This window comes from Alosa alosa, chromosome 16 (assembly GCF_017589495.1).
Source record: "Alosa alosa isolate M-15738 ecotype Scorff River chromosome 16, AALO_Geno_1.1, whole genome shotgun sequence".
Classification (NCBI taxonomy): domain Eukaryota; kingdom Metazoa; phylum Chordata; class Actinopteri; order Clupeiformes; family Clupeidae; genus Alosa; species Alosa alosa.
Window position 1 is genome coordinate 423,477 of NC_063204.1, and position 27,773 is coordinate 451,249.

At 41.2% G+C, this 27,773-nt stretch overlaps 1 protein-coding gene and 2 long non-coding RNA genes across 3 annotated transcripts in view; 1 reads left to right on the forward strand and 2 right to left on the reverse strand.

The window, feature by feature from the left end:
• Nucleotides 1-615: 615 nt before the first annotated feature.
• Nucleotides 616-2,846, reverse strand: LOC125309509. The gene is made up of 3 exons (XR_007196139.1): nt 2,808-2,846; nt 2,487-2,644; nt 616-912 (listed from the first exon to the last, which is right to left on the reverse strand). It is a non-coding gene; the product is annotated as an uncharacterized LOC125309509 (long non-coding RNA).
• LOC125309510 lies at nt 2,720-20,003 on the forward strand. Its single transcript, XR_007196140.1, has 3 exons — nt 2,720-2,768; nt 19,390-19,535; nt 19,852-20,003. It is a non-coding gene; the product is annotated as an uncharacterized LOC125309510 (long non-coding RNA).
• Nucleotides 20,004-25,757: 5,754 nt separating this feature from the next.
• LOC125309806 overlaps nt 25,758-27,773 on the reverse strand; it is a 12,617-nt gene continuing 10,601 nt past the window's right edge. Inside the window, exon 6 of the mRNA XM_048266931.1 lies at nt 25,758-25,889. Coding sequence (XP_048122888.1) covers nt 25,792-25,889 — 98 coding nt within the window. The 3' untranslated portion in view covers nt 25,758-25,791. The remainder of the gene's footprint in view (nt 25,890-27,773) is intronic.

The following is a 27,773-nucleotide window of genomic DNA, read 5'->3' on the forward strand; positions in this document are numbered from 1 at the left end:
AGGAGGTCACACATTGCACTACTGACTATCTGAACTTCTGTATGGACATTGTTGTTCCCACAAGGATTGTACACTGCTATCCAAATAACAAGCCTTGAACTAGAAAATGCAATTTTCAAAATTACCATTGCATGTAAATGCAAAAAAGCTGCTGTGTATAACATTATATTACTTACAGTATGATTATTCAGATTACATAGTCTTACAGTATTCTTGAAAACCACTTACTTGGTTAGATGTTAGCTTAGAGTATATGACAGTCAGTAAAAATAAATTGTCAATTCAATATTGATCAACATTCTTTGTTTTAATACAGCAGAATGATACTCAGAATACACTAATGAACACTTACCAATGTAAGCTTGAAGTAAAAATCACAGTTTTGTATATATATATATACAGAACTTGATAATGCCAATCATATTATCCTAAGACAGATCTATTTATCAGTGGTAAATCTGAACTGGCAGCAACAGCTAGAGGCCTCAGTTAATGGTATTAGGTCAAATTTGATGGTGATATATACACTGAAGAATAAAAGAGTCAGCCCTTCAGATGATCAGTTTTAGACAGAACTTAGGTTAGAATCTTATTTTTCACACAGCACAGCTCAGGTCTAAAAAGAGAGATCTAACAGCACAGCTATGTATGTTACAGCACAGGTATGATTCAGAGGTATGAATGATTCACAAGTATACAAGTTACAATGTCTCAGTGTAGATCTCGGATAAGTCTCAGTATGGTTAAATGGTATGTGTACAGATATGTTGAGATATGGTCACATGTTTGTAAGAATGTATGTTAGTAGGTATGTTGCTAGCAACATTGTCAGAGATTGGTTGGCAGGTGTGCACACAGACAGGCACACATGTAATGTCATACACGGTCATCACCACTGGTCTGGTCTGGAACCTAAAACACAAAAGCAAACAAGTTTAACAGTTATACTAAAACAATACAAGGAATGTCTGCAATTGTACAACTGTTCAATACAACTCATTTATTTAAGTGAAGTTGTTACATTACCTTAGGCTGACACACTTTTAACCTAACGACTAACATCGTAAACAGTTTAAGCTTTAAACAATTCTCTCAACAATTCTAACAATTCTTCTCTCGACAATAAAAATAGGTAGAGTATAATCCAATTGTTGTACCATCAAGCTACTGGTAGTTAAGCTTAAATACTAGCCTATAGTATTAAATTGCAAACAAAGCAGAATTCTGTGTTTTATCGTTTTCAGTTTAAGGATAGTTGATAGCTAATTATATTTTTTACATATAAAACGTTAACAGCTTAGAAAACTTTGCAGGCAATGGGTTTGTTGTTGCTGTTGATAATCATATGAGTAAGGACGGATCATTCTGATAAGTATCTTGATAACCAACTGCTATAACTTGAACAGCTTGCTAGGTCTGTCAGCCACATTTTTTCCTACAGATTACAATGTACTACAACTGGAAAGCTTGATTCTCGGGCCAGGCTACACTTTAATTTATAGACCAGAACAATGCAGAAATGAGTAGGCCAAGTAAACATTGTAGCCTATGTTGACAACACAAACATTATAGCTCAACTTAGTGTGTTTTAAAAAGACTTTAGTCGTATGGTCCATTTCCTAACAGTAGCCCATTCATGGCTTTCATAAGGTCCCTTTCCACAGGAGTATTAATAAAGCACCAATGCATTCATAATCTAGGTGCTTGATTGTATACACCTGTGGAAAGGGACCTGATGAAACCCATCAATAGACGAACTATAGCATACCGTGATAGTGTTTACTTAGGCTACGTAAGAATTTAGGAGCGTAGAATGAAAACGTAGCCTGGCCTATTTGATACACAAACAAGCGGTGTACAACGTTAAACATTTGTTAAAATAAAAACAGGACCATATCTGCTAGCTTTAACTAAAATGTGAAAGGTAGAAGCTATAACGTTATGACCATCAACAAGTAGCTAACGTTATTCATGCCATGAATGAAACCCATGATGGGTTTCATCAGGTCCCTTCACACAGTAGCCTAGGCTACAATCAAGCACCATGCAGTCTGCATTCATAAGCTATTCTAGGTGCTTGATTCTGCCGAAAGTGACCTGATAGAACCAGAGCCTAGTATCTATATGCCTAACGTTACTTCTCTGGTTTACGTTAACGTTGTAGTTAAAACGCTGCTGGTTAGTAGGCCTATGAACTAATGCACTAATTAGTGCATTACGTTTGATTGTCGATTTCTATCATCGAAACCTACAGCTAATCGGTCACTGTAAAGTTGACGACATATTAACGTTGATTAACAGTGGGTTTCTTTACATAATACATATCAAAGTAGCAAGGTGCTAACGTCAACTATTTCACTAACGTTACCTAACGTTATAACGTTAGTTTAGTTATTTGTGACCCATCATTTCATACATATAACGCTAACGTTACATAATGTTTGACGACATAAATGACTCAAATACCAAAAAACCGGAACACTTACCTTGTCTCTAATTAGAGAAATGTGCCTCTGAAGGTTTACGAGCAAATAAAGTGACCACGGCACAGCAGGCGAAGACGTTCAGAAGATTCACAGCTCCAGCGGTAGCTCGCGTTCGGTAGCAGCTGTTAAAGGGAAACTTGGCAGGATTTCCCGCTCTGCTGGAGAAATTGTGCATTATGCTATTTTAAACTGTGGGAAAAGGTAACAATAAAGCACATGGATTTGTTTACAAGCTAGCGAACGGCTAGCATACGTTTGGCATAACTATGTGGATGTTACAAGGTAAGAAACACGATTTAAAACGAGTTTATTGTTTCTCACTTCTCTTTCCGGGACGGTAGTCTCAATGTTGCAAGGTTGGTTTTCCGCCTGGGGACGCTAGGCGCAGCAGTGAAAGTCACCATTTTCACCGGAACAGGTCATTTAACCATCCAAATGATTTCTAAACGGGTTTATTACGTTGAAATAGTTGCCAAGTTCCCATTTAATTGTTTTCAGCTGCAGGTCACGTCATAATGCTTAAGGTTGCCGCCATGGAGGTCAATGTTAACCCTTTAGGCGCCAGAGGTTTTTTTTTCGAAACGTTCGATTTTGACATCTTCATTTCAAAAGGCTTTATCTTAAAAGTGATAAGAGATAGAGACTTTCTGTAAATTAGAGAAATATTAAGGATGACCCAGAGCCATAGAGAGAAAAAGAGCGACACTCTTTGATGTCACCGCCAGTGCAGTCCGTGGTTCGTGTAAACGCTATAGTTCAAAACATACCTTTGGCTGTCATGTTCTTCTATGGGACAGACAGCAGCGACATGTTATTTAACGGTAAATATATATATAAACATACACCCTACTACTTTTTTCAGCTGTTATTGCATGATTACATATTTGTTGATGTCAGTTTTGCATTTTGAGAGGCAGGGTGACAACGAAAAAAGCTGTATATTACTTAGATAAGTTTTACATTTTGGAGGAAAAGCTTATGTTCATGTTCGCATGGACAGAAGTACAAGTTAGAGCGGCTCTAACTTAAGTTTTCTTTTCCATATCATTCATGTGATGACAGATGTCTCATGATTTTCATTTTATCGCAACTGGGCTGTATTATTGATTACCGCGGATTTTGCTTATAAATTCGATTCAGCCATTAGCTTACCTTCGTGGTAGCGTCTGCGTGGGTCCATTCAGCATTAAGCCTAGCAGCTAGCTCACTTCTGATAAGTGGTCACCCCCAGACCACAACGTGAAACATGATCATGTTAAGACTAAGAATATAATTTTAAGATTAAGCCATTCACATATTATCAAAAGCATTATGCTTATATGTTTGGGTCTATAGGTAAGTGCAGAGTTATTAAGATTTTCTCTACGGCTCTGGGTTAATGCAGAGTAAGGTTAGCTGCAGAGAGAGTGATAGAGAACAGTGACAGGCGACACTCCCATTGGACTCCGTTGTACCTTTTTGCTTTTTTGAAAAACAGTCCATTCAGCATTTACACCCACTTCTTCTGATGAGGCAGGAGTTGACCACACAACCATGATTAGTTTTAAAACTAAGCCATGCACAAAGAATCAAATATATTAAAGAATAACAACTCATTAAGCTTGGATGAATGAATCAAATATTGTTTAATAAAAAATACTGAGTGAGACAACAAGATGTGTGTGTGTGTGTGTAAATGTGTGTATCTAACTGGAAAAACAAGAACAAAGTGAAGGAACAGGGAGGAATATTATAAGTGATTAATACATTTAAAAAAATCCTCCACATACATCAGGCTTCAGAATGCCTCAGGGCTGAAAGGAAGGACAACATTCATAATAAAGGTACCTGGCATAAGATAAAAATGAACAGTGTGGAACAAAAAAAAATGGGAACAAGCATGAATAAGATCAACAAACATACGCATTACAGTGTCCACAACAACGATACTGGTGGTCCAGCAAGGTCGTGGTTCATTGGTTACAACTAACATTTTGTAGATCAGTGGTCATACCATGGTTGGCTGTGCAGCATTTGATGCACCAATCGGTCTGAGAAGGGTTACCGCATGTATGGCTTCCCAAGGACAAAGATCGGATGAAAATATGGATGACAATGGTCAGCCGCGAAAACCTGCAAAATGACCGGGACCAGCAACAACCGAAAAACTATGTCATGTAAGTAATGTTCAGAGGTGACATCACTTGCAAGCATTTCAAAGGGCATCATATTTCTAAGTGTAGAGAATTATGACTGCTAATATCTGAAGTGCAATGGAAACTGATCTTACAAGCCTACCTTCAGGTACACTTTGAAGATGACCAATTCACTGCCACAAAAACCGGAGGCAAGTTGAAGTTGAGGCCAGATGCTGTGCCAACAATATTCCTTCATCGGCCTAAGCCGAAGAGGAGGAAACCCCCTTCTGGAAGGGTGCCTCCAGCACCAACCCAAAGTATAACAGACCACACATACGGCAAATTAAACTTCGGTATGACACATGCAGCAACAATGCAACAATATTCCCCATTTAATGTAATTCAAGGATAGACTACACTCCTAATGAGACATTACATTCATATTAGTACATCCAGCTTCAGGGATTCTCTGAGGATTTGCATACAGAATGTAGATAATCTACAAATTTCTACCAAATTAACCATTGCCAGTAGATGAGTTTATACATTTTTTTGGTTTCTGATTGTGGCAGATGATTTGATTCACATTACAGTAATGTTTCGCTTTAATTTCTTTTCTATAGGAGTGTAGTGTACCCTTATATTGAAGATAACAGTATGTGCAAATGCAAAGGCAAAATACATATAACAGCAACATTACCTTGTTATTGTTACAGAGGTTGAGGGAGAAATGGAGGTGGATTTTGAGGGCAAGGAAAGGGACATGACAGGAGACAGAGAGAGCTACCAAGAGGCCACTTTACCAGGGGCAGGTGATCCAGGGATGTGTGTGCCGAGGGCCAGTCAGTCAGGAGCCAGCAACGACGAACCAACTTTGCCAGGGCCAGGTGCTCCAGGGACCAGACTGCCAGGGTCTAATAGTGCAATTGTGGAGGACCTAATAAGGCAACTTAAAATGGAGAAGTTAATGAGAAGGAGAGCAGAGAGGGCTCTAGCACAGCAAAAAAGAATTAATTTGGCGTTAAAAAAGAGGAACAATTTAGTTAATCATAACCAAATGACAGCCCTTGGACAGGAAAAGAAGAGAGGAATACGGTGGGGAAAGGATCTTATAAAAATAAGATTTACTGCTGGCACCACCGGTTATAAAACCCTCCAGCAAATGCAGATTCCACTGCCTAACATCCGCACGCTGCAAAGGAGGATGCAACATGTAAAGCTGGAGCCGGGAGTTTTGGGGGAAGTGTTTGAGATGCTGAGGCTGAAGGCAGGTGGCATGAGTGAAATGGAGAGAGAGTGTGTGCTTTCCTTAGATGAAATGTCCATTACTCCAGGCGTGGAGCTCCATCTGGGAACGGGGAGGCTATTTGGCAACATCACGCTGCCCGGCCACCAAGGACAAGCGACATGCACTGGTGTTTATGCTGGCTGGAGCTACAACGCGGTGGAAACAAGTCGTGGCTTACCACTACAGCGGCAATTCCACCAATGGTGCAGTTTACCGGCCCATCATAGTCAGCATTGTTGAAGCGGCAGCATCTGTAGGGCTTCATGTGCTTAACATCACCACAGACATGGGGAGCCCCAATAGAGCAATGTGGAAGTCCTTTGGGGTGACCTATGACAAACCATGGATCCAGCATCCTGTTGAGCCAAACCAGCGCCTCCATTTCATGCCTGACGTTCCTCATCTCGTCAAAAACTTGAAGAGTGCCATTATCCGTGGTCACATCATCACCATACCTCTGGATGTGGTGGAAAAGGAGCAGCTGGCGTCCAGTGAGGTCTCTGTTGCCCCTTTAAAGGATCTGGTGTCCTTCCAAGAGGGCATGGCACTAAAGCTGGCACCCAATTTGTCCAGAGGTGTCCTTGAGCCTAGCCATTTCGAAAAAATGAAGGTGAGTTCAGCAATGCATGTATTCAGCAAAGCAACAAGTGCCGCCCTGAGGTACATGGTAGAGGAGGAGCGCAGACCAGAGTCCTACTTTACAACGGCATGATTTTTGGATAAGATGGACCACTGGTTTGACCTCATGTCGTCCCGCAATGTTGTCACTGCCCTCAGTCACTTCAAGATGGAAGAGTATGAAAAGGCCATCAGCTTCCTCCGTGACTCGATCCATTTTTTCAGGGCCTGAAGATCGGTCCCCAGGGCAGCTGGAAACCAGTCCAGACAGGACTGGTGATGGCCACAACGACAATACTGGAGGTCCAGCAAGATCTGTTGAGACAGGGGCACAAATTTGTCTTAACAAGCCGGTTCACTCAGGACTGCCTAGAAAATACTTTTTCTTGCATACGTCAGAGGAACTCAGTCCCGACACCTGTGGAGTTCCACTATGCACTACGGGCTGTCACTGTAGGGCAGTTCCTCTCGACAACGCATACTGGCAGTTACCTGGATGATGCATCAGACCACTTGGCGGACTTCTTGGACAGCCAGAACAGCAACTGCAGTGCTTCTGAGGTTGTGAGAGTGGAGCAGCTGGTAGACCCATCACCACCTGACCTCACAAAGACCGAGTCTTGTGTCCTCTACTACCTGGCAGGATACATAGCGAAGAGGGTCATCGGCTTCTCGCTCTGTGAGGAATGCCAGTGTGCACTGGTTGAAAAAGTAACCAACACAACAAGTGAGAGAGCTGTTTTACTACAGTTATAGGAATTTAAAAGGGGTGCATTATACCGGCCATCCGATGAGCTGTTCACTCTCCTGCAGCACGTGGAGCAGCTGTCCCGTTCCAAGACGAGTGATTCCCTTATGGAATCCTCCAACGTCGTAGTGGAACAGCTGGAAAGAGAGGCCATGAGTCTGGACAGCAACCTTCCCTCATGCCATGAGCTGAAAAAAAAATCCTGCAGCAGCCGCCTGCAGCAGCAGTGTTTGGGAAACAAATTAGTCACACTACTGTCTGAGTAATAAACATTTTAAAGCTCATTATGGCTTATGATAATTTTTTGTGTAAAATAATTTGTATTCCTACATGCAATCCAACAGCCCTTTCAAGGGTGTAATTAAAGGGGAACTTGGCAACTATTTCAACTTAATAAACCCGTTTAGAAATCATTTGGATGGTTAAATGACCTGTTCCGGTTAAAATGGTGACAGCTGCCAGCAGTCTAGCCACCAGCAGCAGAAAACCAACCTTGCAACATTGAGACTACCAGCCCCGAAAGACCAGTGAGAAACAAGAAGCTCGTTTTTAAATGCGTGTTTCTTACCTTGTAACATCCACATAGTTCTGCCAAAATGCTAACAGTCATGCTAACAGTTCGCTGCAGCAGCAGTGTTTGTAAACAAATCCATGTGCTTTATCATCTTTTCACACAGATTGAAATAGCATAATGTGCAATTTCTCCAGCAGAGGGGGAAATCCTGCCAAGTTTCCCTTTAAACAAACCTTATTTCTACTAGCATCAGATACACAGTACTCAGCTGACTAGCTAACACCGCCAGGTTCAGCAGATACAACCTAAAAAAAAACGTCCTTAATCAACCTTAATGATCCTAGTAATCTAACATCAATAATTTACTAAATAAAATATGTCAGAGATTCACTACTGAACTTTGTAATTTTTGGTGTAGCGATACCTTCTTCACAGCTCGCAAAATCGAGATAACTAAGTAGCAGGCAATGACTGAAAATCGGTTGTCTACCAAGTTAAGAAAATATATGTAAATTGCACTGTGCACATACAAATAAATATAAGCATATGCACCATAAAGGGCCTATTTATATAATATACAGAGTTGACTATTCAAAAGAGGTAGCTATTTAATGAATTTACGCCTGGATATAACGTTAACGTTACCTTTACAGAGGGCGAAGTCAAGCTAACAAACTAGCAGGCAATCGGTGGTCTACCAAGATAAAACATATATATAATTACGCTGTGTACATACAAATAAAGATCAGTATATGCATCATAAAGGGCCTCTGATAAAATATAGACAGTTGACAGTTCAAAAGAGGTAGCTATTTAATCAATTTACCCCTGGATATAACGTTACCTTCACAGAAGGCAAGTCAAGCTAACAAACTAGCAGGCAATCGGTCGTCTACCAAGATAAAAAATATATATATAATTACGCTGTGTACATACAACAAAAGATCAGTATATGCATCATAAAGGGCCTATGATACAATATAGACAGTTGACCCAACAGCATAGAATGGCTTTTTGAACTACACGAGGCTGCATACCCCGGAAGTAGGCGGCAAAAAGCGCACAACGGAGTCCAATGGGGAGTGTCGCAACTCTTTCTCTCTATGGCTCTGGGATGACCCAAACTATATGTAGGGATTAAATGTTTATATCTAATTTGCATATTATGACGTCATATGGTGGCGGCCATCTTGGATTATAGAATTTTCATGAAAAGTTGCATGTTTGAATGCACCACTTCTTTCCCCCCAAAATGTCCCTCACCTTCTGTATGCTATATTGCACAATGCTGAATGCTCAGGTAAATACTAAGTAGTAAACAAACTATGTAAATCATTACTAATAAATGGCAGAAACAAACCAAATGCATGTAGCGGTAGGCACCTTTTGCTGTAGAGATTTTCCATTTACTACATACAGTAGGCACTCTGATTCCATGTATGGGGCACATATATATTATTCAGATGACACACAAACACAAGTAGACAAGACCTGTTTAGTTCAAAAGCTCACTTGCCACGGCAAGGCACAGATCAGGAGTGAGATGACGAGACAAGACAAGAGACAATGTTATTTGTTTGTTTTTGTTGTTTTGTTGATTTTTTTTAGCTGACAAAGACACACACACATCACAAGGACATGAACACACAAAAAAGGACACATATATGTCCTAAAATGGTCAGGGAAATAGATAATCAACAGTGTAAATCATTACTAATAAATGGCTGACAATTTTTTTGCTGTAGAGCTTTTTTGCTGTAGAATGACTATCCATATCCATATCCTATCCATACAGGGCCGGGCATTCCCATCATCTTGTGATAGACTATGCATGGCCTAATGGCTCTCCTGCCCCATGTCACCACCTCTGCTCCTGTTGCGAGCAGCATGGCCAGATCTGCCTCATGGGCCGGCCGAGTGGGAGAGAATTTTGCGCCAGCTCGACTAGGCCTACTGTCATTCTCATTGCGACTCCCCACACTGCCTCTACGCCTCCCCCTAACTGTCCTATGAGCACTTCGACCTCGCCTAACATACCCAGTGGCATTAGGACAAAGGCTCCACCATGTTACTGTCGCGAGCGACATGGAGAGGCACACGCTCAGAAGCTTGGCGCTTATGGATATTAGGCTACCTCCAGCCTCGCTCGCCACACCACTAACACCCTGCTAACTTCCTGATGAACACCAACCCTTGAAACATTATTCCCACCAGTGACATTGGGCAAACGATTCAACGTTTGTGCTTGGTGTAAGCTAAACTATGGAGTAAACTCTCACTTTGTCCAGCTGCATCATTGCAAGGCAGGGACGATCTGAAGCCTCACTAAACGAATCACCGCCATTTTCTGAAGGCAGATATTCCCCTTCAGAATCAGGGTCCTTGAATAGAAGACCCAACACTTCATTTCAGGTAAACTTTTTGATGCCATTAGGCGATAATCTAATGCAAATACTCGCTGACGCTGACAATATCGCTCTGACAAAGTGGCTTTCACACGCACACCAGTCTCGGTATTTCACGCGACTGATTCAATATGCTGTAGCTAGAAGGTTTTGTTTAAAGCGTGCCCTTTTTTCGACTCAGGGATGACGATGACATGTCTGCCATCTAGTGGAGTGGAGGTCGAACAAAATATGACACCCTATTTGACTAAATCGGCCGTTTTATTCAGTACCGCATCTTGTCGACCGTGGCGCCTAGAGGGTTAAGTCAATGGGAATTTATTGCTCTTTTATCGTAAATATCTCAAAAAGTATAAAGTTTACAAATGTAAAAATGACATTGTACAATTGTCCGTTACAAGACCTTTGTAGGAGTGTTTCAATGACGTGAAACGGTTCAGTGGTTTTAGTGTCATTAAACGTCAAATTTGGTCGGAAGAAGAATAATAATAACTAGAAATGCAATTCCAAGGAATTACCAGTGCATGAAAATGCTGAAGTTGTGATGTAAAATATCATGTATCATAGTTAAAATAGATAATACAGAGATGGTTACTACGGTGATGCTAGGATAGACATGGTGGCTGCATAGCTTAATAAAAGTTGATAGTTTAAAAGTAGACTGTTTAAAAGCTGAATGTAGATAGTTTAAAAGTTGTTGATAGCCAGTAGATAGTTTAAAAGTTGTTGATAGACAGCTAGTTTAATAGATAGTTTAAAAGTAGACCGTTTAAAAGTTGAAGGTAAATAGTTTAAAAGTTGTTGACAGACTGGAAGTTTAATGAATGTGTATAGGTAGATATTTGGCGATAATTTGATCTAAAGTTGGAATGGCTCTATAGTTTGCTAGCAGTTATGCTAAGATTTTTAACTATGCTAACCATGCTTCTTAGCTAATGTTTTATAGCAGTGCTAGCAATGCTAACCATGCTAACTTAGCTAACTTAGCTAATGTTTTCTAGCAGTTTAATGAATGTTGATATTCAAATAGTTTAATGGCTGTGTATAAGTAGATATTTGACGATAACTGAAAGTTGGAAGTTGGAAAGTTGGCTCTGAACTGAACTAGGGAAAACAGCGTCGGAAAGATCAGTTGCTATCAGTTGATAACAGACATGTTGTACAACACTGCCATCTGCTGGTTGTTCAGTGGAGGGTGTCTTCGTGATTCAAATCTAGTGGTATTTATTTGTGGATCTTGGTGTGCAGTAGGAATGTCTCAAAATTACGTCATCGACATAAAAGCAAAAAGGAGATTCACAAATGCAGATTCCACATACAAAGTCAAGCATATTTATTTTCAAATCTCGAAAATATATTTACAAAGACACGTTTATTTATATAAATTTGTTTATTTATTTGTATGTCACATTTTTATATTTGTATTTTGTATTTGGATATTTATAAATGTATGTATATGTATATATATCCTTTTATATATATTTAAATCATTTTGAGACAATCCTCACTCCATAGTATTATGATGTCACAATCGGCAATGTTAAGTCTATGGGGATTTTTAAAAAGTTTTTCTTTAATAGTTTAAAAGTATAAAAGTTTCAAAGTTGAAAAGACATAGCAGCTTCGTCCGCTTGAATACCCACGCTACAAAGTTTGAATGAAGTTTCTAAGTTAAACTGTTCAAGAGAAATAGCGTACGGAAAAAGTGGTAAGCGGAATAATAATAATAAGAAGTTGTTGCCTAGGAAGAACAGTACAGTGCATTTTCATGCACTGTAAAAACAGATAAGAAGAACAGTGATAATAGTCCATTGCATTTACATGCAATGCAATAACCAGTAATGTCAAGACCCTTCTCAATAGGAAAAAGATAGCGTTTAAGGAGTGGAACATGGCAGAGCTGAGGCGAGTACAGGGGGAACTCAAGATTAAGCTGAAAGAGGCTAAGGAGGACTACAGAAGGAAGATGGAACAGAAGCTGCAAGATAACAACATGAAGGAGGTGTGGGACTGTATGAAATCTATCACTGGCCTTAAGAGCAGCAGCTCTGTGGAGGGAGACCTGGACAGGGCGAACCAGCTGAACCACTTTTACAACAGGTTCGATTGCCCATCCCCCACCCCACCTCATTACCAGGGCAACACTCACCCCCACCATCACTGGATATTGCACCCCTCCCCCACATGGCGACCACGAACAAAGAGGTGACAACGACCTCAGTCAACAGCCATCAGACACACAGACCTCAGATGCTGCCCCCCTCCCCTCCCTTCCCCCTCTCCATCATCACTGCTGATCAGGCTATTGCACCTCTCCCCCACATGGTGACCATGAGTAGAGCGACAACAATGGCTTCAGCCAATGGCCATCAGTCTCTAGCCACACGACAACCCTCACAGAAGCACCCCTCCTCCTCCTCACCCTCCACTCCCCTCATCCCCCCCATCATTTCAGCGGACCAAGTAAGTTATCTCTTAAGGAAACTCCATCCTCGTAAGGCAGCCGGGCCTGACAGACTGTCCAAGGCTGCTCAAGGGCCTGTGCTGCTGAACTGGGGGAGCCACTGAAGCACATCTTCAACTGGAGTCTACGTCTCGGACAAGTTCCAACACTGGAAGACATCATGTCTCACCCCCGTTCCCAAGAAACCACACGCCAGCGAGCTTAATGACTTCAGGCCTGTCGCTCTAACATCACATGTGATGAAAACAATGGAGTGGCTGGTCTTAGGTATGCTCAGACCCCAGGTACGCCATGCACTAGACCCGTTACAGTTTGCATACCAGGAGAAAGTGGGCGTGGACGATGCCATCACTTATCTTCTACACAGGACACATTCTCACCTAGACAAGGGGAAAAGTGCTGTTAGAATCATGTTCTTTGATTTCTCAAGTGCTTTTAACACCATCCAACCCCTCAGACTGGGAGACAAGCTCTTGCAGATGGGTGTGGACGCTCACCTGGTAACCTGGATTACAGATTACCTGACCGAGCGACCACAGTTCGTCAGACTGAAGAACTGCCTCTCTGACACTGATCAGCAGCACCGGAGCGCCACAAGGAACTGTGCTCTCTCCAGTCCTGTTCACCCTGTACACATCTGACTTCTGCTACAACAACGAGTCATGCCACATGCAGAAGTTTTCTGATGAAACTGCAATTGTGGGGTGTATCAGGGACGAGCAAGAGGAGGAGTACAGGAGCCTGGTGGAGGACTTTGTGCAGTGGTGCAAACTCAATCACCTCCAACTCAACACTTCAAAGACCAAGGAGATGGTGGTGGATTTCCGAAGGTCTAAGCCCGCTCTGCTACCAGTCTCCATTGATGGGGTCAATGTGAAGGTGGCAAGCACCTACAAGTATCTGGGTCTCCACCTGGACAATAAACTGGAGGCTGCAGTCCTTCAATGTGTGCAGCAAGCTCCTCAGGATGTTCTATCAGTCTGTTGTGGCCAGCGTCCTCTTCTATGCAGTGGTATGCTGGGGAGGAAGCACAAAGAAGAAGGATGCTGGACGACTTGACAGGCTGGTAAGGAAGGCTGGCTCTGTAGTGGGAGCTGAACTGGAGTGCATCATTTCAATATCTGACAAAAGGACCCTAAACAAACTGATCAACATCTTGGACAATGAATGTCATCTGCTCTACAGCACAATCAAAAACCAAAAGAGCTTGATCAGCTGGAGACTCGGGCTCACTGCCATGCACAACTGAAAGGCTGAGGAAGTCATTTGTTCCTAGGGCCACTGAACTGTTCAATGCCTCACTAAAGGGAAGAGGAGAGATAGACTTCTCTGCTTAGTCTGTCTGCCTCTCCACCCTCTCCATGTCCATGTTTTTTGAGTACTGACTGCCCGTTACTGCTTACTACTGTTTTACTATTGTACACAGCCTAATGTTTTCACTACTGTTTTACTGCTACACTGTTTTTCATGCTATAATAGCACACATGATCAATGGCTGCGGTCAGGCTTCTGATACAATACTGAATGAATGAATGGCTATAACCCTATTACCTCAACCTGTTCTTGCACTGAAATAGTTTTTTTATTTTACCTTGTCTACATTACACTTTACTCTCCTATTTGTCTATATTATTTATGCTGGTCTCTAGACCTTGCTCTTGCACTGTTGCACTGTTGGACTAATGTTGGACTACTTTTTGCACCTCCACCATGACACTCACTCTCGAGCACCTTGCCAGGCACACATAAGTAAGGACTATGGTCGGACTACTGTTTGCACCTTCACCATGACACTCACTCCCTTTAGCACCTCACCAGTCCCCCCATATAGTGTATTTAGTATTTAGTTTTGTTAGTTTTCTTATCTGTCTTATCTTCTACTGTCTTTATTGTACAGTTGAGTTTAGTTATATGTTTATACTTATACTTATGTTTACCATTTCTGCTGTAAGTGCATGTTGTGTGTTATGTCTGTATGCTACTGAGACCCTTGAATTTCCCCTTGAGGATCAATAAAGTATCTATCCGTGCTGAACGCTATTTGTCAGTGAGCAGAAACACACACGACATTCAAACTATTGATAAGATGTGCACTATGGAAACTGGTCTGTAGGCTAACATTGGACAAATAAATGACACTGACTCGCCATTCAATTCACCATTTTCAATTCATAGAAGGGAGAGCCCAGTCTCTCCTGTGACATGGAGGTGCGCAAATAGTTTTTTTTAACCTGTTCAACTTCGAAAAGCTTCGTTCACCCGATGCCAGTCACTGATCGCAATTTCAAAGTTCGGGAAGCTTCAATCTTTTCAAGTTTTAAGTGCAGTAGGCCCCTATCTGCCCCCTTTGGAATTATATCTCGAGCCTATTAGGTCCAGTGCATTATGTCCTGGGATTCGGACGTGCTCAAAAAGAAAAGAAAAAACACTGCTGGTGTAGGCCTACAGGCTATAATCAATTACCGGTAGTTAAATAATTTGTCCAGCTGTACATTTGTTCGTGCTACATAGCCTACAAACACAAAAGGTGCTTTGATATCTTTGAATGTCGGCATGCAGGCATGCTGTGGTTGCAATGAATGAGGATAATTGGTTTTATCTGCGGATTTATTTTTCCAGTCTCAACAGCACGTCTGCTTTTTCCACACACATCTAAGTTCTAACACACATCCCCTCTCGCTTTCTCTCTTTCCATCCCTGCGCACGGTGCTTTCTTAAAGGAGCTGCACCATTTTACAACAATTGCATCTACATTTTCATATTAGAATGTTTTGTCAAGTGTAAGCTTAAACTAGGCTACCGTGATCAATTTAAGTTCCCGTGCCCCCGCTGAAAGTCTCATGCACTTATCGTTAGGCCTACACTATCAAATCTATAAGTATCGGTGAGAAATAGGGTATAAGATATATAAACTCACGCTATTGATTTATCATATATGTTTGGTAATGGCTCAACTTTCTCTGATTGTTCTACTGACTTGGAAACTGCGTCATGGAAGCAGTAAGTCAATTCGCATCAAAAATAGTAGTGGCAGAACTCCCAACTGACACCTTTGGTTGGTTGTTTGTGCCATTTCTGCTGAGAAAATGGGGTGCGTGATTCCCGTCCAAACTTAACTGGGACCCACTGTATATTTACATAGTCCTAGCGTAACCTTCTGACAGAGTAGTAGTAGCAGCAGCATTGTGGCAGAGTGATAAATAACATTGATAACATTTACATGAAGTTTAAACTTGTGCTTATGTGTACTGTATATTTACATTGATATGCAGTAATTTCAAGTATATCAGGCTTGATATGAAGCAGCAACACGTTAGACTGCGCAGTAACAGTGCAGTTCCACAGGGCGGTCCTGGGGGGGGTGTTTGGGGGGGGGGGGTAGCCTAGTTTAAGCTTACACTTGACAGGGGTAAGGGTAGACAGGATCCTAGGTTCCTGGCTGGCTGGTGGGTGGGGGGGGGGGCTGTCAGTGATGGGAGAGTGGGTAGAGTGTTCAGCATCCTGATTGCTTGGTGGATGAAGCTACTTGCAAGTCTGGTGGTGCGGGAGCGGAGGCTCCTGTACCTCTTTCCAGAGGGCAGGAGGCTGAACAGTTTGTGTGCAGGGTGGGTTGTGTCCTTGACAATCATTAGTGCTTTGGTGGTGGTGTAAATGTCCTGCAGGGAGTGGAGTGGTGCTCCAATGATCCTCTTAGCTGTGTTAACAATGCGCTGGAGGGTCTTCTGTGGTTTAAGTTCACTGTTGAATGGGTAGGCCTAGCCTACCCTATGCTTGCTCAAAATATATGCTTTTTTCTAGTAGAGGTGCTTCAAATTGCCTTTAAAAAATCACCTGTCTCAGAATATGTAGAAGATTCGGTCCAGGGCAATTCCGAGCAAAACTGCCACATCCATAACGCCAACATGCTGTGGTAGCCTATTTAGTTGGTGTTATGGACGTGACAGTTTTGCGTGGTATTGCCCCCATATCGTTATATAAATCTCTGTCCTCGCTGTCTAGCTTTCTCCTCTTTGAGCAATCTATGATTTGAAAATAACTGACTTATCGCTAACTTAGATATCCAGTGAGTCTCTTCACCATTGTAACTACTCACTGACTCGACTTTATCAGAATGTACAGATTTCACTGGCTGAGTAGCAGCAAGCGAAATGATGGTTCCTGAAGCTACTGAAGTAAATGCTGTTATCCTAACCAACTAAATATTTAGCGCAGCTTTCAAATCTTATGTGAAAATCTAAATTAGGCTATTATGGTCCGGATAGGATCACGTCAGGGTCCGGATATGTATTGTGGTTGAGATATGTATATATGTATATATGTATTGAGATATGTATTGTGGTTGAGATATGTATATATGTATATATGTATTGAGATATGTATTGTGGTTGAGATATGTATATATGTATTGAGATATGTATTGTGGTTGAGATATGTATATGTATTGGTTGAGAGATATGTATATATGTATTTGATAGTATATATGTATTGAGATATGTATTGTGGTTGAGATATGTATATATGTATTGAGATATGTATTGAGATATGTATATATGTATTGAGATATTTATTCTATGTTGATTGAATGGGTTGAGATATGTATATATATATGTATTGAGATATGTATTGTGGTTGAGATATGTATATATGTATTGAGATATGTATTGTGGTTGAGATATGTATATATGTATATATGTATTGAGATATGTATTGTGGTTGAGATATGTATATATGTATATATGTATTGAGATATGTATTGTGGTTGAAATATGTATATATGTATTGAGATATGTATGCCCAATTTTTAGTCTTGTGACCACCGCTTCTCCCCTTCGCTTCTGACCACCCTGCCTCCTTGTAATCACTTGTTTCTGTATAAAAAACGACCTTTGTTCTCCTTTTCCCACTGTGCTTGCCATAGTTTGTTGACCTCTGTTTTAATGACACTTTTAATTTCTGTTTTACTCAATGGGACTGTCCATTGCAACTCTGACTTAAGAGCCCTTTTAGCCAAGCGGTCAACTACTTCATTGCCTTCACTGCAAAAACTGCTTATCTAACAAAATCTAACCAAGTGTTATTAATCTTATATCTAGATAAAACTAGTTGGTATTGTTTTCAGTATAAAGAGACTTACCTAGCGCTTTGTTGTGAAATCATTTGACTTAATTAAAAAAAAAAATTGACTTATTTTAAGACATCTCATCTTGAAAACAAGCAAATTTGTCTGCCAGTGCGTTAAGCAAATTTGTCCTAAAAACAAGCAAATTTGTCTGCCAGTGTGTTGAGCAAATTTGTCTTGATAAGACTCCTTAAAATAAGTTAAAGTCTTCTTATATTAAGTCAAAATTATCTTTTGAGAGGGCGCTAGGTAAGTCTTTTCATACTAAAAACAATAACAAATAGATTTTTTAATCTTAATATAAGATCAATAACACTTGGTTAGAAGTGGTTTCATTTTTTGCAGTGTTCTATGTCAACATGAGATGGGACCCATAGAAAACACACTGTTATATTACGACTTTGGAGTCTATACAGACTATGAAAGATCTCAAAAACCAAGTCTGGCCTACAAACAGATTTGCAATTTGTAATACTCATTAACTCATTGAGTGCTAAAAACGTTTTTCCTTCCCATGCGTTGAGTGCCAAAAACGTAATAAATGTTATATATATTTTAAATTACGAAACTAGACACTCTAATACACCTTATATGTAATTTTGGGAACTCTGTGATGAATGGAAATGAAATACATGACGATCGAAAAATCATGAAAACGCACAATCTGGACATTTTATCTGGACATTTTATCATAACTCGGTTGCCGCTTTGGGTCGAATCAGTGACGCATGCACGTCAGGTCAAAACCAGGCCATTTTCGTGGGTCTATCACTAGGTAGCAGTCTCGCCAGGTCTCGCTGATCACTTCCCGGAAAGTTTACCGAAGTTTACAAGCAACACTTCATATTTCATGAAAGACGTTATATCTCCATTTCTAGAAAAAAACAGCGATTTTGATGAAAACTAGCCACCGTTTAGCTTGGGATTTCTCAGGAACAGAGGCGTGTAGAAATACACGGTTTGCACCCACTGAGAGCTTAAAGTCTCACCTTTTAAACGAGCCATTGTATTTGTTCATAGCTATAACACAGAATATGCTGTGGCTGTACAAAAATCATCAACGATGGTCTAGATTGCTGGCACTCTAGGACAAAGCTTCCGAAAACAGCTTGGCATTCAATGAGTTAAAGATGCCATTGAGTCTGAGCAGATAATATATTGATTAGACCCAACCTCCTCTATCCACGTAAGAGCTAGTAAAATAGCTAAAAGTTCCAAAGTGTAAACCGCTAAATGGTCTGATGTTCTTTTAAATATTGATTTCTGAAAATGTGGTATATACACTGCTGCTCCCGTCTTTCCTGTATCTGGATCTTTTGAACCATCTGTAAATATTTGAATGCTGCTATTATACTTGAGACCTAAGTATTGTTGCACCAGATCATTCATCCCACCATATTCCCTGCAGTGTTTTGACATCTTTGCTATTTCAAACTACTGCTGGCAAGGGAAATATCCAAGGGGGAATGACGGGTAATGCCACTGTACAGCTGTGACTTAATTTTAAAAGACCCAGTTTCTTAGCTTGACTGTTTCCCACCCATCCAAAACTGCTAATTTGTTTCCTTCCATGTTCCCAGCTAGAGTTCAACACAGGTTTGATTGGATGATCCTGTTTATGCCCCTGCAGATTCACCCAATACACCATGGCAAGCTGTAGGCGTCTCATCGATAAAGGCATCTCCCCACCCTCCACCTGGAGAGCTGGGATTGAAGAAGTCTTGACTGCACCACAACACAGACGAAGGGCTTGTGCCTGAACCAAGTCAAGCTTTTGTAAGTGAGATTTTGCAGCTGAACTAAATACAATGCATGCATAATCCAATGTAGATCTGACTATGGCAGTATAAATATGTTTAAGAGAGTTCATGCTAGCACCCCAACCACTTCCTACCAAGCATCTTATAACATTGACTGCCTTCTTGCACTTGGTGACAGTTTTCTGAATCTCTAAATGTTAGTTTATGGTCCATCCACACACCTAAAAACCTTATATTTTGAACCTGCTTAACTTAATGCCCATAAAGGGTGACTTGTATTGTAGGGTTATTGTATTTATTAGAAAAATAAATAACCTGTATCTTGTCCACAGAAAACCGGAAACCCCACCTGTTTCCCCTCTTCTCAACAATGCTGACTGCTGCCTTTAGCTTCTTTCCAACAAATGCTGCATTACGCCCACTCACCCACAATGCCCCATCATCTGCATATAAAGACCTCCCAAGTCTAGCATCAACCTCTGAAAAAACCTTGTTAATCATGATATTAAATAAAATAGGACTGCATACACTCCCTTGCGGTTCCCCATTTTCTATAGAGTAAATCCTGGAGTGGGATAGCCCAACTCTTACCTCTATAGTCCTGTCCTTCAAAAAATTCATAATCCAGTTGAACATTCTTCCACCAATACCCATGGATTCTAATTTGATAAGAAGACCCTCTTTCCATAACATATCATACGCCTTCTCCACATCAAAGAAGGCAGCTACCAGTTCCTTTTTAGCCTGAGCCATAATTTCATCCTCTAAACATAGCACAGGATCCATAGTTGACCTCCCTCTACAGAAACTCTCTTATCTGCTAAGGTATCAGCAAGCTCCTGCTCTCTAATATGTAAGTTATCCTGTCAGTGACCATACACTCCATTACTTTACATAAGTTAAATGTTAGTGCGATAGGTCTATAACTAGTTGTTTCATTACATTACATTACATTACATTACATTTGGCTGACGCTTTTTAGCCAAAGTGACTAACAACATGGTAAACAGTTTAAGTTTTAGAGCAGTTCTCAACAATTTTAGGACAATTTAAAAACATTAGAGTGACATTGTTCAAGAGTTCAAGAGTTTCACCTTTGTCTTTTCCAGGTTTCCCAATTGAAATAACATCAGACTGTTTCCAAGCTGATGGCAATACCCCGTACCCCCACACCTTATTATATAATTGCAGAATCACTAATTGCGCTTGATGAGTTAAGTTTTCAACCATTTTGTAACATATCTCATCCTTACCAGGTAACGTTGCTCTGACTCCTGCCGATGCTCTTTTCAGTTCAAAAAAGAAAAGGAAACATTTAGTGTTCCATCAAAATTGTCCTCTACCATTAAAATGTTAGAGTGTGCTCTCATTATTACATCTCTACCATTAAAATGTTAGAGTGTGCTCTCATTATTACATCTCTACCATTAAAATGTTAGAGTGTGCTCTCATTATTACATCTCTACCATTAAAATGTTAGAGTGCTCTCATTATTACATCTCTACCATTAAAATGTTAGAGTGTGCTCTCATTATCACATCTCTACCATTAAAATGTTAGAGTGCTCTCATTATTACATCTCTACCATTAAAATGTTAGAGTGTGCTCTCATTATTACATCTCTACCATTAAAATGTTAGAGTGTGCTCTCATTATTACATCTCTACCTTTCTTAGCTTCAGGTGTCAGATTTGTAGAGCTGTGGACTTTAACAAGCCAGAGCCTCCACCTTCTCCTTATCTGTTATCATAATTTCATTATTATATTACAAGGATACAAGGATACAAGGAAGTTTATTGTCACATGCATATAGTTACTGGAAGTAAGAAATGCAGTGAAATTATGTCTGGTGTCAGCCTATTTGTGCATTAATTGGGGGTTAAAAAGTGCAGTAGAAGAGGGGTTTAGTAGATTAAGTGGCAAGGGCTGCATAAAAAAGGTGGGGGAGGATTGGGATTGGGTGGGGGCACCAACAAGGAGCACCCAAGAGCAACAGGGGCAAGGAAAAACTCCCCTTACCAAGGAAGAAACCTTGGGCAGATCCATCGGCTCAGGGGGCTAACCCAACTGCCAGGGGTCTTGGTGTGTGTGTTGGGGGATGACAGGGGAGATGGGATAGTGTGCTGTGTATGTGGGGAGAGGGCAGTGTGCAATATGTGTGTTGGAGAAGCTTCCTCATGAGACAATGTGCTGTGTATTGGGGGCAGTGTGCTGTAAGTATGTTGGGGATGTGTGTTGAGAAGCTTCCTGATGAAATAATGTGCTGTGTATGAAGGGGGCAGGGACTTAATATTGCAAGCAGAGTACTGTATGTAATGTATGTGAGTGATGACAGTGAAGATGTGTGTGTGGTGGGAGGGGAGTGGAGCAGTGACTGTGTGTGTGTGTGTGTGTGTGTGTGTAGTGTGTGTGTGGGTAGGTGGGGGCAGTGTGCTGTAAGTATGTAGAGGATGTGTGTTGGAGAAGATCCTGAAGACAATGTGCTGTGTATGTGTGTGTGGGGTCAGTGTGCAGCAAGTATGTAGAGGAGGCTTACTGTAGCAAGCAGTATGCTGTATGTATGTGAAGTGATGACAGTGATGATGTAAGTGTGTGTGTTGGGGGTGGGGGGGGGGGGGGCAGAAAGGCTAGGCAATCAAGGACATGGGCAGATGGAGAAGAAATCAAAAATAATAAATAAAAAGTGTGCAAAATTTGGAGAAAGTCAGATATGTGTGTGTGTGTGTGTGTTTTGACGTGTGATGAAATAAGAAAATAAATAAAAGGTCTGTAGCATAGGGAGAGGGATGTAAAAGTGCTAAAAGTCATGTATGTGTGTGTGTGTGTGTGGGGGGGTCATGAGTGCTGAGGAGTGAATGAGTGCAAAGTCAGTATAGTGTGAGTTCAGAGTTGGGAAATGTTTGAGAGTGCTGAGGAGTGAATGTGTGCAAAGTCAGTATAGTGTGAGTTCAGAGTTCGGATGGCCTGGGGATAAAAACTTCTCCTGAGTCTCTCAGTTCTGGCTTTGTGACTACATAGGCGTCTTCTTGATTTCAGCGCTAGGAATAATCCATTGTTAGGATGAGAAGAGTCCTTCAGAATCTTTTGGGCTCTTAGGAGTACTCTTCTGGAATAGATATCTTGTAGAGCAGGGAGTTGAGTTCAGCTGAGCGCACTACTCTCTGCAGAGTACTACAATCTCTAACTGTGGAGTTCCCATACCAGGTGATGATGCTACCAGTTAGAACACTCTCAACCGCTGAAGTGTAGAAGGCCTTCATGATGGATGTAGAAACTTTGAATTTCCTTAGCTGACGAAGGAAGTAGAGTCGTTGTCTGGACTTCTTCAGAACATATTGAGTGTTAACAGTCCATGTTAAGTCTTCAGTAATGTGGACACCAAGGTATTTAAAACTTGTGACTCTCTACAGGTTGCCCCGCTGATCATTAGTGGGGTGTAACTGTAGTTCTGCTGCTGCCTTCTGTAATCCACTACCATTTCCTTGGTTTTATTGATATTCAGTGTCAAGCTGTTAGATTGACACCACTGTGCCACCTCATCAACCTGATCCAAGTAGAACTGTTCATTGTTGTTACTAATCAGGCCCAAGATCACTGTGTCATCTGCAAACTTGATGATGGAGGAATGACTACTGATATTTGATAGCTGGTAATGTATACTCCTTCCTAATACCACCCATCCTTCTTATCATACCCCAGATTTGGCTAATATGTGTTTCTCTCCCAATGTTATTGCATAACTGCTGCCAGTGACTCCGCTTAGCCTTTCTAATAGCTCGTCTAACTTCTGCTTGTGACTTTTTATATTCTATTAGGTCATTAAAGGAAAATTATCTTTTAACTTTTCTAAAAGCTCTGTTTCTTGCCTTAATAGCTTTATTGCATTCATCTGACCACCAGGGGACTACCTTGTGTTGTTTTAATCCACTTCCTTTACCTATAACTTCTTCTGCAGTAGTGTGCATGATTTCTACTACTTCTGCATTAAAACCATCTATACTATCATGCCTGTTTTGACTAATTCCTTCTAACCTCATACTACATGTCATATTATAAAGTGCCCAGTTGGCGTTTTTTAATTTCCATCTAAAACCTATTTCCTCCAACTGAACTGGACCCACTCCTACTTCACATATTATTGGGTAATGGTCGCTCCCTACTGTAGTATCTTGTATAACATCCCACTTACTGACTCTAGCTATTTGCTCAGACACCAAAGTGAGATCGATTGGAGATTCCAACCCTCTTGCTATATCTACTCTGGTTCCCCTTCTATCATTCAGACAGACTAGCTCTTGCTCCTCTAGAAATTCTTCCACCATACTCCCATTACTATCAGTATGAGCACCAACTCCCGCGTTTCCCGTGATCTCAGAAGGCGACCAATTAAACACGAAAGAAAACCCGCATCTTTGAAACCACACCTCTTCCCCACCCTGTGCCGTCCAATCAGAGCAGACCGCCCACCATCCCCAGAACTAGGCTACTCAAAAACAGACTCAGAAAAGTACAGCAAATAAACCAACGTATCACTATCAGAGTAGTAGCCTGGACAATCCAGACCCTGATAATCTAGAAAGATTAAGGGTCTGGCAAAGAGCAATGTAATGGCCCAACTCAAGGGGCGGCAACAAGCATGCATTTAAAAATCTCACAATTGGATAACACTAGACCATGTTTACTCTGAATGATTTCGGACTCTGACGCAATCGGATAACACTACGACTAATATGTACTGTCCTCCAACGTTGCAGCACTGTCTTCATCAGTTTAGCTGGTTCCCCGGAATGTTGGGGAAAAAGTAACGTGCATCATTGCTCATTGCCAGAGTGTCTCGCAGAGACAATTCCATTGTACTCTCGCGAGAACTCTGGATTTCCAGGGACCCTTTCAAGAGAGTTCCATTATCAGCATCATAGTTGGCCCCACAAGGCTTCCATTTTAACATTCCATATGTTATCTTAATGCAGAGGAAGCAAATAGAACATTCAAGCATTGTTTTTGTTTTTATTGTTGAAAGGGTCTATAGTAGAAATGCTCATGAACAGAAGGCTATAGACTAAAGACGTCAGAACTGCTGCATTTAAAGCAACGCATAATTGAGTGCATTTGAGTGCAATTGAGACAGAAATGCTGGCATGAAAATATATAGCCTGTCTCCGCCTTTTTAATCCACGTATGACGTAGGCTAGGCTAGTAGCCTCATCCCCCATTGGTAGACTAGTAGCCTAAGGCTTCCTCCAAGAATGACATGACATGGGTGTAGTCTTTAATACGCATTTTAATGATTTCAGTTTTGTTTTAATGAATTATGTCATTCCACTGTATTGGCTCTCATAACTCCCAAAGATGTCAGTCAAGTCAGCCTGTAGCCTGAAGATGAAAGACATTATCAAATTATACTGTAGGTATAAGCTGTTTACAAATAAAACGTAAGCTACAATTATATTAGTAGTAGTAGATAATGTGCTTGTTGTGAGCTGACTACTGACTGTCTCAAGAAGCCCCCCTTCACTCATCTTGGCTACACTAAGCACCAAACAGAGACAGCACTGGACTTCACAGTCAGATAGAAACAGGACAGAAATGGTAAAAATCTAAACAGTTCATTTGCAAAAGGGCCGAGTGCTCCATTTGATCTAAGCTTCCTGTTAGTGTTGGTGACTAGACACAACACACACACAACTCTATTACCCATAATGCATCAGAGGTTGGTAGCAGAGATTTGAGACCTAATCAGCATTGATGTTGCTCAGTCTGGACGCTCGTAATGAACCAATAACAACATCTTCTTCCTCCAGCTTCCTTCTACGAAAGCTTCCATGTGCTGAAACTAGTGTGTGAGGAGTGTGTGTGTGTGTGTGTGTGTGTGTGGCGGCCGTGTTCTTAGACTTGTCTGGGCAGTCGTGGCCTACTGGTTAGCTTCGGACTTGTAACCGGAGGGTTGTCGGTTTGAACCCCGACCAGTAGAAACGGCTGAAGTGCCCTTGAGCAAGGCACCTAACCCCTCACTGCTCCCCGAGCGCCGCTGTAGCAGGCAGCTCACTGCGTCAGGATTAGTGTGTGCTTCACCTCACTGTGTGTTGAGTGTGTTTCACTAATTCACGGATTGGGATGCAGAGACCAAATTTCCCTCACGGGATCAAAAGACTATATATACTACATATATAGATATGTGTGAGTGTGCGTGCCGTGTTCTTAGACTTGTCTGTCAGGAGGAGAGTGTGTGTGTGTGTGTGTGTGTGTGTGTGGCGTGTTCTTAGACTTGTCTGTCAGGAGAGTGTGTGTGTAGCAGCCATGTTCTGACACTCAAGTGTGTGTGTGTGTGTGTGTGTGTGTGTTTGCAGGTGCTCTTCATTCATGGTCCGGCCTGTAGAGAGAAGCAGAGGACACTCATGACACCAGCAGCTCAAACTCATCTAATCTAACGGACACTCATACACGTCTAATCTAACAGACTATATCTAATACACATCTAATCTAACGGACTCTATCTAATACACATCTAATCAAACAGACAATGGGCCCTATCATGACAGTCTAAAGCGCATCGTCACTCGTCAAAAGCTTATTCAAATTTAGTAGGATGTCCAGTCCACATTGAGAATGTTTTCATTATCAAACGTCAAGCACATGGCGCAACAAGGTGTTCCTAGGTTTCTTAATCAGTCATGGCTGTGTTTGGGGTGTAACATCATTTAAACCAATGAGAATGACATCTGTCATTCCTTTAACGGCACAAAGCGCAATGTCAAAGAATGCATCGGTATTTTGACAGTCAACGGCGCATTTGAAGGAGGCTGCTTGCGAGACCGTATGGAATAGTCATTCCATTAAACCATTCTTTACTAAAACCTAGCATAGCCTTCACACATTTGCACTCGTCTATTATTTGAACTCATTGGCAAAGTGAAACTAACTTCACCATGGTGTCAGTCAACGACAAGACAGTTATATGCAGTAAGTTACTTTCATTATTGACTGACAATGGGTTACCATCGAAAACATAGGCTGGAAGAAAGCAACACTTACCCTAATATTGCTCAAATGACTGAATAAAACAACATTTATCCTGCAGAGGAGTTGCTTATATCTCGTGACAGTGCGTCTTCAGCTGTGCTCCATACGTGTCTCTCGCCTCTCCCCTAATCACTTTTAACCGTCAATACCAATTTGCAAATAATGCTGAATAACTACTCATCATGAGATGTACAGTATTTCGTAATATCTTTATTCTAATTATGTTTCCCATTGTAATCGTGCAATTTGTAATGTTTGCATGGACGTGTGGGATAATTTTTATTTTTCTCATTGAATGTTGAGTATACCTTATATACATGTAGTGAAATCTGATTGTCATCTCCTAACTCTGACCCTTGTGTTTTCTGAAACTCCTATGTTGGAATGTTTAGTTAAATTAACCCCTGTGTCACCGAACTGTGGGTAACCCTCAGGATGGGGGGTCGTAAACATTTCTTATCTTTGTTAAAATACCAGATGGTTAAGTGGGGTCGTAAACATTTCTTATCTCTGTTAAAATACCAGATGGTTAAGTGATTAATGGAGGGTGACAACTTGTGATTTTCCATGGGTGTGGGGTAAGGTATAAGAGTTGGCTTCACCCACAGATGTGTGGGCTTGTTACTTTGACATTTCATGTGTGTAACATGCTCCTGGCGTCGTGAATAAAGCTGCAGTCTCACACCAGTTGTCTTGGAGTAATTTTGACCACAGACGTGTGCATGGACGGACGCTGGTGTGCGTTCATGGATGATAGAGGGATGGTGCGTTGTGCACCCGCCAATATGACTGTTGACAATGCGCTCTTCAAATAACATATAAACAACTCGCAATAGACTTCTGACCAGGTTTCTCTTGGTCAGTGGCGTAATGCGTTTTAGGTAGTGTACAATAGCGATTTTTAGACAATGCGCTTGGTCACTACCGCTGTAGCAGGCAGCTCACTGTGTTGGGATTAGTGTGTGCTTCACTTCACTGTGTGCTGAGTGTGTTTCACTAATTCAATGGATTGGGATAAATGCAGAGACCAAATTTCCCTTACGGGATCAAAAGAGTATATATACTTATACTTATACATTGTACTCACTAGTTAACTAGTTGGAGTAGGTCAATGTCACTAGTTAACTAGTGAACCCTAAATGGCTTACTAGCTAGCTAGGTGATGGCAGCAGGCTCACTAGTTAACTAGTTGATGCATCCTTGTCCAAACTAGTTAACTAGTGAGGTCATAAAT